At 39.0% G+C, this 13,138-nt stretch overlaps 1 protein-coding gene and 1 long non-coding RNA gene across 3 annotated transcripts; one reads left to right on the forward strand and one right to left on the reverse strand.

The window, feature by feature from the left end:
- Positions 1 to 3,156: 3,156 nt before the first annotated feature.
- LOC143718515 (uncharacterized) lies at positions 3,157 to 3,813 on the reverse strand. The gene is made up of 3 exons (XR_013196421.1): positions 3,745 to 3,813; positions 3,442 to 3,468; positions 3,157 to 3,357 (listed from the first exon to the last, which is right to left on the reverse strand). It is a non-coding gene; the product is annotated as an uncharacterized LOC143718515 (long non-coding RNA).
- Positions 3,814 to 7,995: 4,182 nt separating this feature from the next.
- Positions 7,996 to 12,268, forward strand: LOC143718597 (uncharacterized). 2 transcript variants are annotated; one of them, XM_077209613.1, is made up of 7 exons: positions 9,727 to 9,864; positions 9,956 to 10,036; positions 11,025 to 11,205; positions 11,337 to 11,426; positions 11,560 to 11,637; positions 11,836 to 11,896; positions 12,211 to 12,268. In XM_077209613.1, the coding sequence occupies exons 3-7, from the start codon at positions 11,079 to 11,081 to the stop codon at positions 12,251 to 12,253; spliced, it is 399 nt and encodes a 132-aa protein (XP_077065728.1). In that variant the 5' UTR covers positions 9,727 to 9,864; positions 9,956 to 10,036; positions 11,025 to 11,078; the 3' UTR covers positions 12,254 to 12,268. The 2 variants fall into 2 exon arrangements, with proteins under 2 accessions (XP_077065729.1, XP_077065728.1); XM_077209614.1 differs by lacking the exons at positions 9,727 to 9,864; positions 9,956 to 10,036 and adding an exon at positions 7,996 to 8,128.
- Positions 12,269 to 13,138: the final 870 nt, after the last annotated feature.

The raw sequence follows: 13,138 nt of genomic DNA on the forward strand, positions 1-13,138 counted from the left end.
CGCTGTCCCAGTTTAAAACTAGATTAAAGACGCATCTCTTTAACCAAGCATTCACTTAATGCTTAACCTTTGATACTGCTGAATCAGTTCGAATGCATTAACATTATGAACATCAGCTATGCTAATTATTTCCCATCTGCCTTTCTGCTGTTATCTCGGGACGCTAGTCCCGAGGTAAATAGCGTTCGTCAGCTCCAGTTTGTATCCAGCCTCTCACGGAGACTTCAGATGCCCCAACGCCTGTGAAGAGACGACTCGACGCCTGTGAAGAGACGACTCAAAGCCGGCGATATGTTATGCCATAAATTAATACTTGATTAACTAACTGTATTTTTCTATGTACATTTCCGAAATGCAATTTCTGTAAAGCTGCTTTGAGACAATGTGTATTGTGAAAAGCGCTATACAAATAAATTTGAATTGAATTGAATTGAATTATAACTTTTTAAAAGATCGTACTTAGGAAAATTAAGTTAGTTACCTCAAAAGTTATTACGTAATCAGTTTCTGCAAAAGTTTTGAGTACTGTGAACTTATTGGGGTTTACAGTGCAGACTAGCTAGCGGGGAAAGTGTTTGGTTTAAGTGGTGTTTATCATCAGAGTCTGTACTCAATCTAACATTAATTTCTGGATATGCCATCTTGTTGTTCCATTCACCCACTTGAAAACACTTGTCACAGCCTGAATAACCGTTTTCGTTTTTTATATTTTTAATAAAAGCTTGTGCTGGGTCATCGCATATAAACGAGCACACTTCTGCCATTATCTGCTACCCATTGTGAGCAATGCCATTTTTTAGAATGCCACTAAGATCCTCAATAAATGGGCCCAAGAACTCAAAGACACTCTTTGGTTTGGTAAAGCCACAGAAGAGGCCGACAAGGAATGGCGATCTGCTGTAATCAGCATTAATGCTGTAATCACCATTAATGGGCCAGAACTGAGTTCTGCTGCTTCGGAATAGTGGTAAACCATCTTTACTGAACTGCAGCTTAATTGTGGTCAAATTAGCAGGCAGCTTCAAAGATTTAAGTTGACATCAACCCTGTGGCTAGGCCAAAGTGATAATATTCCCCACCCTCCATTTTCTTAGTTTTTATTTCACCTTGTGTCTTGAGAATTGTCCGAGCATCTCTTGGCAATTCTGGATGAAACACTCGCAAAATGCTCAATAGTGCAGTCAATGCTGCTAATGAGACAGAAAAGGAAGAGGCCAAAAATCTTACCCAGATGGCAAATGACATCTGGCCCAGTTGTGGCCCACATCTTCCACGTTCTTCTGGCCCACATACCGCATGGAATGACGGCGATGACTCAACCTGAGTGTGGCAGCTAGAAGTCAGCCACAACCGGACCAGATGTGGGCCACATCTCAGAAATGGCATGGGCCACATCTGGGCCAGACATGGGCCACATCTCAGAAATGGCATGGAAATTTGGCCCAGATCTAATTATCCTGTAATAAAGAAAATACTCAAATAATCATATAGTCAAAAGTGATTTAATAAATATAAAAATTTGATGAATACATTTAAATATGTATAAATATAAATCAAAAACAGTAAACAATACATATTATAAATACATATTATACAAATATATAAAAGAAAGCAGGCAGGGGTCTAGAAGGTGAGGAATGGCAGAAACACAAGGCAGTCCAAAGAAAACATACATATTTATAAATATAAATCACAAACAGGAAAAAATACATATTATATAAATAATATATAAAATAAAACAGGAGGGGGCCAGAAGGTGAGGATTGCCAGAAACCAGAAGGCAGTCCAAAGAAAAAATACATATTTATAAATATAAATCAAAAACAGGAAACAATAAATATTATAAATACACATTATATAAATAAATAATAAATAAAATAGTCAGGGGTCCAGAAGGGGAGGACTCCCAGAAACCAGAAGGCATTCCAACGAAAACATTAGACCAAGGTCTACTATTAGGAACAAGGTCAAGCGAGTGTCAGAAACAGGAGAAGACAAGTTCTTAACTGAATTACAATTTAATAAAACTAAGTGGAGAATCAGATCAATAGTTCAAAAAGAGAGCAGGGCAAAAGGGGAGTCCGTTGAACAGGCAGTCCGAACAAGCTCAAGGGCGAGCAAGTGTCAGAACCAGGGAACAATCTTAATTTCTTTGTCTTGCCTGACGGCCTCCATCCCTGTCTGTGGCAAGCTGCAGCCATCTTTTGATCCAATTTTCAATTTCTTGGTCTGTTGCAGTGGCAGTTAAGCGGTTTCTTCTGACAGCAGCTACAATGACAAATATATGACCAACAGTAAATAAGCAAATAATTATTGTTATTTATTATAAATCTAACATTAATAGGGAATTTTTTTTAGCTCACACAAAACACAAATAAAATCACAGTAGTTAATTTCAGAAAGCCAGTCAAAAGAAGTTCATTTGGAATTATTTTGCCATTAATGGGATAGTTCACCCCCCAAAAAAGTCCCGGCTCTTCTGGCTCTGAATAGCCGTTTCTGATTTGAAGTGCATAAAAGTGCATCCATCCATCATAAAAGTGCTCCACAAAAGCGCCCCTCCAGCTCTGGGGGTTTATAAAGGCCTTTTGAAGCGAAGCGATGCATTCGTGTAAGAAAAATATCTATATTTAAAATGTTATTGAATAAATTGCTTTCGGCAGACGGGCCTTCAAAAAATGGACTTGGAAAATATACAGCCATTTGCTGCCATTATAAAGCTTGGAAGAGACAGGACATTTTTTAATATAAAGCTGTATTCATCTGAAAGAAAAATGTCATATACACCTCGGATGACTTGAGGGTGAGTAAATCTAGGGCTAATTTTCATTAAGTTCAGTTCCTTCAGCAGTAGGAGGAACTTATTCGAAACCAGGAATCTCATTGGTTAGTGCTAACTATAACTGATTTGCTGAAATCAAAATGTGGATGGTGAGAGTGAGTGAGTGCATATAATTGCAGTTTCTTTACCAGGCCAAACCTTTCTTGTTGCTTAACCATTCCATGTCGAACCAGCCCAGCCAGTACGGATATGGTTTTAACATGTGGTTGACTACCTACTGTACCATTCACAATGAGCAAAAGATGAAAACACTGACACAGAGTTAATTGATTTAATTGAGTTAATTTTTTCTATTGAAATATGAAATCTTACCACAGCTGTCTTGTAGACTTCCTGCTGCAGCTGCCCCTCAATGACTTGAAGTCGTTGGAAACTTGACAGTGGAAAACAGTCTGTGTTTAATGTTGGGCTGTCTTCTGTAGTAGATAATTTTTTGAGGTCGTAGACCTATTTTACCAATATGCCCATCTGTTCTTTAATCATTTCTTGGTTTGCAAGAATTTTGCGTATCCAAGCTATAAAAAAGAAAAAGCTATAAAAAAATGCATATCAATGTGTAAAAAAAAAAAAAAAAAAGCATTAAAAAAAACAGTACCTACCTTCACTGAAACCAGTGTGGGATGATGCTAAAGAGGGGAACAACACAACAAGATATTAGTTTGAACATGTTAAATGACAGTAGAAGGAAGTAAAAATCTTATTTTTACTCTATGGCTCTGCAGATTTGGTTGTACATAATTTGGTTTAAAAGGTAAATAATGGTTAATGAGTTAAACATGGTCAGTTTTAGAACTTAAATAGTTGTAAAAGATAACGCTTGTTGTGTAACAGTATTTTGGATACATGGGTAAACCTGTAAGATTTGAATGCCGTGTTAGTGAACTGACATAGTATATACTTACAACTTAAGACTTCTGCCTCTCCATGTCTAAATTGTGGGGTGCGATTCCTTGCTGTAAAGGATAATTAGTGGGAAAGGCCAAAGTTTAGCAGTAGCTTTTAGCACATGTTATATGGGTAAAATATGGGTATGGGTTAAATGGGAAGAAAAGGTTTTATTGTAAATTTATGGGTTACTGATGTCTTTTTCAGAGGTGTTGATGTCCTCCTTTGGTTACTGCGGCTTTGTTTTTGGCGCCCTGATGGCATCAAAACAAGCCAAAAATATAGTGTCACCCCTGAATTTGGCTAACATTAGATATTAACACAAAACACAAAGATATAAACATATTCTAAGCTAAAAACCATCATTATAGTCCAGTCATTTTAAGCCAAAATGGGGGTCAACCTAGGACAAATTGCAACTGAAGCAAACATTTACATTTATTCATTTAGCTGTAGGGCTGGGTATCGTAACAAATTTTTCGATACCGATACCTATTCCTTGACTTCGATACCGGTTCCTGAATGATACTTTTTTCGATACCAATTTTATGAAACCAGTTTTAATAAAAAAAAGTTTCATATTGTACTTTTAATAATATAACATTATGTAAACCTATGACCAGAACTGTAAGTTTCTCTTTCCCTAAACTGATGAGTTGAAATGTTTTCTGGTTCTGTGTTTGCAGTGACGCGTGTAAAACAGGTTCGTCTACAAGTTTGTCAAGTAGGTTCCTCCTTCCTGGAGAGCCACATTCCTGCTTAATTTAATTTCGTGCTTCAAATAAAAGAAGAATTCTGTGGCAATACAAGAAATATGTTGGTGTCACACCTACAGGATTGCCAGCTCTCAGGAATTCAGTGTGAGACTCACGCAATTGACACTTTTCACACACTCACACCACACATACATTTGCATCCACATCCAAATTTCTGTCAATTTTATTACGAAAGGAAACAATAAATACTGTTTTGGCTCTTGTAAATTGTGACGTGACAGATCGCTGTAGCGCCTCAGTTCAAGCGGCACATGAACCGATCCAGTTAATAGTAAATAAACACGAATGAACAATAGGTATGTTGAAAGATACTGTGCAACTTACCGAAATATATAATGCTTCATCATAATATCGATCAATCAGTGTTTTTCAACTGCGGAAAGAGGTCAATAAAACAGCTGGAGAATAATATGTCACAGAGTTACTGTGGCGAGCACGCCACCGGCCTCGCGCCGTTTTCTCACGTCCCTCTGCCTCGTCCTGCTCGGCACAGTTACATTTACCTCAGGAAAGCCATTTAATGCCCCGCTTCGAATGTTATCACTCGATTGAATGGGCATTATCAGTGGTTATCAGCTCATATATATGGGCCAGTAGGGGCCTGCTGCGCCTACTGGTAGGCTCAGAAGGCTGTTATTATCCATCCACATGGTTAATCACCGACAAATACAAGAGAAGACTCCAGATCCAATCCCAGAGGAATCCAGCTCGCTGGTAATCGGAAGTCTACTGAATGACGCAGCAACGTTGCAATATTTCGCGCTTGATATTTTCAGGTAAGAACATTGAAATGATAAAACCTTGCATTTAACGGTAATTAATTGGTCAATAAGGGAAAACTATACATAAAATGTGTTTTAATGTTGCGTGACATGAGTGTTGAAATGAGATAACCGTATTGTGATATTTCGCGCTTGATATTTTCAGGTAAGAACATTTAAATGATAAAACCGATCATTTATACTGTAATAAATTAGTCAATAATGGAAAACAATACATAAAATGTGTTTTAATGTTGCGTGACATGAGTGTTTACATGAGATAAGCATATTGCGATTATTTTGTAAACGTTATATAGGCTAACGTTAGGCCCTATTACGTTACGTTATTAGCCTATCATTACCTTAACTTACTTGCTTTATTTGAGCATTAACGTTGCCAATAAGCATGTTTTTACGTATGAAGCTAAAGGGGAAATTTAGTTTCTAATTAAACGCAAAGTTAGCCTGTAAAAATTACTTTTTCCACACTTTAATGTATTGCATAATATTGTATGCTCGTTGATGCTTCACTGATGCCATCATAGGCCTAACCTTACTCTTATTGACATATCTATCTATGGCACCAAATATCCCTTATCTGTATCCCATGTTCACTGATGTGTTTCTGTCTTTTAGGCTGTGATAAGTACAGGTTGCACTTTGCTTTATGTGATAATTGCCAAATATTTTGATTTCAGATATGGGAAAAACAGTTAAGACCACACGTTCCAGGAGTGTTAAGATTAAGGTGGTGAGGAGGTGTATCGTTGGCCCTGCAAAGGTTTCTTACCTTAGTCAAGGTCTTCCCCAGCCCAACTCCAAACAGACCGACCCGACTATTACATCTCGACAGGCTGAACCTGATGATGTGGCACCGAGCTGTAGTTCATATTCCGAGAGTGCATACAGTAAGGCAAAGAAGAGAGAGCTTCATGCCTGGGATGCAGTCAAGGATGACATGCTTAAGGTGTCATTTGAATGTTCAGCACCAACTGCTACCCAGTGTGTTGTCTGCCTAGAACATGCTGATTACAGGTGCATTGAGTGCAGCACCACTGCAGTGTTTTGTGAGGGTTGTCTGAAGAGGACTCACAGAAATTCACTGCATCTTTCTGATAAGTGGAATGTAAGAACAATACCATGCAGTCATACATACAGGCAACAAACTCACAGTAATTTTAACAGATTTATTAGATACTTCAAATTGTTCAAGCATTATTTATTATCAACTGTGTCACGAGTTTGTAGTTTTAAAAAGATTGTTAGAGCTATCAATCTTTCTTACAGAATGTCTACTATGAGCCATCCTCCCTGGGGTTATTCCTATATTAACCTGAAGGCCATAGCACCCGTGGTGTGTACACAAAGGACATGAAAGTCATTGTCAGCACAGGTTTGTCATTTTACATGATACCGAAACTTAATGTATTTAATTTTCTTGATAGATTAAGGAATTCGGTCCTATTTACATGTGTAGTAATGATTTCCTATAAGGAATTAATCAAATTTGTGATACAATTTTGTAAACAAAAAATGTTTGCTGATTTATGGTGTTATAGGTGACACACTCAAGTGATGTAATCTATGCTGATATGGCAGTCTCTATAGTAGTACTTGGTTATGTTTTTTTATATATATATATTTCCCTCTTTTTATTTGGCAGGACGGCTCTGCACCGTCACAGTCAATATGTGTGCATGTGAACCAGAAACCTGCACTCTGCTCAGGTATGGTCTCTGGCCGGCAACAGCCGACAAGCCCCAGACAGCCTTCTCCATACCTCTGCTAGAGCTTTTTGTTTGTCTGTCACTGGAGTGTCAGGTTTCTGTTGAGGGTTTTTGCAACACCCTGCGCTGGAAAAATAACCTCACACTTGCAGAGGTCAGTTTAAAGTCTTGCCTGTGAAGTGAAAATTTCAGTTACTGTACTTTCATCGAAGACTGATTCCATATGGTTGTGAAAATTACACATTCTTCCTTGATTGTACTGCATCATTAATTATCACAACTTAAAGTAAACTTTTATGGAACCTCCTAGTATTGTACATTTGCATGCAAAAGTAATCTTAAAAGTTTTCTATCAAATAACAACTTCTGAGTGAACCACCATCATCAGATGTAAGTATACAAAACAGTAATGTTTTATGCTTATACCCTAGGTTAACACACTCTACAGAGCTTTGGTGGGAGAATCCATATCCCATTTTAGGCATCACCACTTCCGACAAAGAAGTTTGGTAGATATTTGCCCACAATTAGATGATGGGACCATATGCCCAGCATGCCCAAAGGTTGGTTCTAGTTCCAGCGTGGTTCTTGTTTGATTGACCTGATTGCATTTCCATAACCTAATGGCATTGAATTGATATCTGAAAACTTAGTTGATTTTTGTATAAAGTACAAAAATATTATAATAAAATAGTATTAGTATAAATGTATAAAACAGGTGCAGATACAAACCAGGATTACTTTAAGTGTTTGTTTTCCAGGCGGATGGGGATATGATTGTGACATTGGATGCGAAATTTGGCCTTGTAAGGAAGCAAAGCTCAGGTACAAGTGCGGTTGAGCCATTACACGGAACCCACATGTTTGTTAATGAAAAGGATGTAGAGGAATAACTGCTATCACATCTTGACAGCTCAAAGACTGAGTCCATGAAATATTAATGAAATATTTAATTAATCATTATTCTTCCCATAAATCTATGTTTTCCTTAAATCTTTAGGACTGCAGTAACTTCAAGGCTGGCAACGTGCTGAGGTCACAAAAACAAGCAAAGAAACTTGATGTTACAGGAGTGTTTGGAGCCTCTTGTCGTCATGAAATGCCCCTAATGTTTGTCAACATGAGCCAAGGAGAACGGTAAGTATATGCCACAGTAGTGACATCTCTGACTATTGACCCAGTGTTCCAGAATGATAATTCCCCTGTTTTATTCTACCCATTCATATAATAAGCCATATTTTAATTCAAAATTTCCCAGTCACCAAATATGAACCTTATGGAATGTATATGTAACCGGGTGAACAAACCGGGAACCAAAAAAATTGTTGACTCGTTTCCAGGGGGAAGGAATGCCGGTGTAACACCGGGCCGGTGCTGGGTTTACCTGTCATGGCCGCCGACCATAACAAGCGCCAGCTGAAACCAGTGAGTAGCGCTTCATTGAAGCATGTGTCCGGGAAAAAGGAGTATAAAGAGAGGGGCTTGAAGCACAGTAGAGAGGAGGAAAAATGCTCGGGCAGTAGGAAAGCTCTACAACAATGCGCGAGTGGCAGTGGCAGTGGCAGTGGCAGTGAGCGGTGACAGGTGCAGAAAGCAGCGGTTTAAGACCTGATCAGTGTTCTATGTTGAGTCCCCCAAGACATGCTCATTAAGTGAGTCTTTTAAAAGAAACCACGAACAGCAACGCAACGAAGTAAGTGAGAAATTTCCTTTACCTTCTGGAGAAAATCACATGTAAAGATTTACCATCACCAGTGTACGACTAACCTGTGTTTGTGGGCAGTGTGTGTTATCCTGTTGACAGAGCAAAGAACAGTAATGGTAACGGCTGGGAAGATCGCTGAATCCATGTTCATGGATTCCTGAATTCCATGTTCTGAGACCACTATTCCTTGGATCATTCACCCTATGAAGAGAAGAGAAACGAGTTGATTAATCACTGTGAAGGTAGAGTAAGTTTGCAGTGTCTGAAAGAGTGAAACAAACACGTGTGGAGATTTACAAGAGTGATTTATGCACAAGTGTGGTGAGATCAAACAACTGTGTTTTCTCTGAGTCTCTGACGGATGTTAACGAGTCTGACGACGAGAAAAGCCACTGTCTGTCCTACGAGCTATTTAACGAGTCTGACGACGAGAAAAGCCACTGTCTGTCCCACGAGCTGATTCAACGAGTCTGACGACGAGAAAAGCCACTGTCTGTCCCACGAGCTGATTCAACGAGTCTGACGACGAGAAAAGCCACTGTCTGTCCTACGAGCTATTTAACGAGTCTGACGACGAGAAAAGCCACTGTCTGTCCCACGAGCTATTTAACGAGTCTGACGACGAGAAAAGCCACTGTCTGTCCTACGAGCTTATTCAACGAGGCTGACGACGAGAGAAGAGACGAGAGAGAGAGGCTCTCCGTCCCACGAGCCCACCCAGAGAGGAATATATTTACCTGAAGAATACCTACCAGCACTCCCCACCCTGTATCGTACCAAAGCCACAGCCCCGAACGTCCCTGCCCCTGCTTTTATCCCTTTTTAATTTTAATAAAAAACTTTTTAAACTTACCTTGGTTGTCTGTCCTCTGGTGTCTGCTCCTCCGGAGTGTGGTAAATAACCCTTGGCCTTAACATCGGTGACATATATTCCAAAACATTACAAAATTTGAACTTTACCACCATTCTATAATCTTCCCTATGCTGGACATTGTATAATAAATTTTTACTTTTCCTCAGTATAAAGTGTCCTTATTTAAATTTGTGTTGAAATAGATTAGCCTATCCCCTGTATGTCATCGATGAGCTACTTCGAAGATGTGAGGACAAGAACATACACCTGCGAGTAGTCTATGACATTGCCTGTGTTGTTGCCTCACATTTGCATGTAAGTACTTTTTTGTGTACAACTGAATTGTTGTTTTGAGAAAAGAGCTTGACACATTTACTTAAAATTATGCCATACTGTGTTCAATCAGAAATCAGGGGAGGAAATACCACACAACATCTCCTTGGCCGTACCAGCATTTCACGTTTATGGACACAAATTGCCCTGCCAGGTAATTAATTAACTTTATAGAGACATCAGGACCTGTGTCACACATCATTCACTCCCTGTTTGCCCTCCATTTTCCTGTCTATCAACTACACAGCTGAAATTAAGTAGATGTGCCTAAAAGTAATCTTTATTCTGGCATTTTTCCCAATTGGTGTTTGTCAACTTGTTTCAGAGATGCACTGTTGGACAATACAGTGGAAACCGCTTATCTCACATCTGTCTGGGCCAAATCACTATAAGCGGATGATTGTTATAACCAAATTTGTTTTCTTTGTTTTATGCAGATTACTATCGAATTTGTGTAATTATTACATGCATATAAAGTAATAACATGAACAGCTTCACTATTTTTCTGACTTAAAGGAACACTCCACCGTTTTTTCATATTAAACTGTTATTCCCTTAACCAAGACGAGTTGATATATACCTCTCTCGTCTCAGTGCGTGCGCTCAATCGCTCTGGCGTGATTACACTTTGAGTGCAGTTCATTCATTAGGATCCAAACAGAGATGAAGTTAGAAGCGACCAAGCACCACGCCACGTTTTATTTTGTGTCAACATACTTGGTTGTGTAACTACTCGTGTAACTGTATTTAAATAGGGAAAACATGGAGGTGTTTGGTCGCTTCTAACCTCATCTCTGTTTGGCCCCTAATGAATGAACTGGACTCAAATTGTTGCCGCGCGCCAGAGCGATTGAGCGCACGCACTGAGACGAGAGAGCCATGTATCAACTCGTCTTAGTTAAGGAAATAACATAGCAAGCGCATGTACACACACACAATATGAAGACGCTAAGCGGACTACTTGATTACTATAAACAAATTATTTACACAGCATTTCTACAGGAATGATTCTGTCCCAAGCTTTTGAATCCATATAAGTGGTTGATCACTGTAATCGTGATCACTATAAGCAGTTTACACTGAAGCAGGATCATGCTTAGTGTCAGCTTCTGTGATATTCTACCACTTTGCTTTTGTCACAGGTCAAGTACAGCACTAGGCGGCTCGATGGGTTTGGACTAACAGACGGGGAAGGAATGGAAAGGCTGTGGTCTTTTCTCCGAAGATTTGCCAGAGTCACAAAGGAGATGACTCCATCTCACCGCCTTGACCTGTTGACTGATGCCCTTTTGCATTATGGATGGAGGAAATCAACTGACCTAGGTTTGTCCACTGCTGCATAACCTGTCAAAATTCTGAGCTGGTGGTTCACTGTTTATACATTTTATATCTTCTGGAGTGAAGCTGATTACTCACAAATTGGTCAGCATAAGTAAATTAAACTGTCTCAGCAGAGATGCAGCTCGTGCAAAGACTAGACAGAGCAGAGAAAATATCAATTCTAGCTCAAGAAGACATCTCATCTGTCATCAGAGAGGCACCAGGTAAACAATGCACATAAGAAGCAGGTAACAATAGTTGTAAACCCGGAGAATTTTAGATTCTGTTTACAAACGCATTTTGCATGGAGTATGTAGTATTGATGTTGTCTTGTTTTCTGTTATTTTTGTTGTCTAGTGTTGGTTTCTGAGGGAGACATGGAGAAATGGAAAAAAAGAGAGATGGAGCTAGCCCAGCAGAAACAGAAACCAACAAGTAAGCAACTGAAGTGAATGGGTGAATGTCTTGAATACTGTATGAAGGTCATGCATATTATTAGCAAAGAATATTGCAAATATGTTATACTTACCTTTCCGTGTACAGTAATGAAATACAATCCTGTAAGCTGTGTGAAGAAGTTACATGAAATGAAACAATTAATTAGAGCAGTAGTAATGTCTATCTGTTCTTCAGACGCTGTCTGTAGATGGAAAAGGGACTACATCATCAAGCTGATTCAGTTCTACAAGTTCAAGTAAGAGTTTAATGTGTTTATATAAGACTATATGGTAATTACAGCTGTCTTTAAGTGCCCTGCTGATGTGCTTCAACATGCAAGCCTAGGTGTGATTACAGTAACAGCATAGTTTTGAAGGAAACCGTTACAATGGTTATAAATTAAGAGTTGCTATAATACTGCAGTAATTGAATATGGTGTGATTAGTAATCAATTATCACCAAGGTATTATAACGTATACACTCTTTGGTCAGGGGTGTACCACAGTAATGTTTTCTGCTTGGTACCTAATGAATTTTTGTGCTGTGTTTTTATTTTATTTTTATGTATAGATCTGGGACTCGTGAGTCGTACATGGAGTGTGAAACAGAGTAAGCACACAGTAATCTGTCACTGTTCTCTGAGCAAGTGTGTAAATAACAATTAATAAGATTTATTTTCTGACCATTGTATAATTGAGGACTCTCTGCTGAACATAGAGAAAAATCACCGGATTGGGAGAAGATGGCAAGAATCTGATTCAGACTTCCAGTCTACCCTTAAAGATGTTGACCGTGAGCTCAGAGGGCAACTAATCTTCAAAGCTAGAACTGAATCAAGGGAGAGAGCAGTCCTCCTCCATCTGAAAAGAAAATATCCAGGTAAAGTGCTGTGGATACATAGATACATTAAGATATTAAGTTCAACTTTGAAAAGGACCATAATACAAACTAATAAATGCATTTCTCTGCAAGCGTGTTTCCCAACTTTGCTACATATGGGCAGGGGATTGCCATTAGACTTTTCAAGCAGATTGCCAGCTCCAACAAGAGACTGAGACAGGCAATAAAAGAATACAACCGCATTCAGTGGCCACCGCAGATGAGCATCTTCCCTACAATAATTGATTTTCAGGAAGCATGCGATCCCTCTTGGCAAGTCTACTTCTGCTTTGATGACACTGTAAGTATAATTACCTAACCCTAGTAATCACACAGCAGTCACTCAAGAAACAATCTGACAACCACTTACCAACCACAACTACCTGCCCATCATTTTTGAAACCACCCGGTAACATGACATAGCTTTTTAAAATTTCTTTTATCTTTCAGATTGAAGATAATGTTTCGAGGAGTCTAAAAAGGCGAGGGATTGATGCCTTACATATGAAGACTCGGGCAGCTGAGGAAAAGCACATGCTTTACCAGGAAATGAGAACTGTAACTGAACACCTCCATCAGCAGCATGCCTTTCTGTGCTCTGCCATCAAAGACACAGATC

This window comes from Siphateles boraxobius, unplaced genomic scaffold (assembly GCF_051911475.1).
Source record: "Siphateles boraxobius isolate OS27281-9 unplaced genomic scaffold, OSU_SipBor_1 61, whole genome shotgun sequence".
In the NCBI taxonomy this organism is placed as follows: domain Eukaryota; kingdom Metazoa; phylum Chordata; class Actinopteri; order Cypriniformes; family Leuciscidae; genus Siphateles; species Siphateles boraxobius.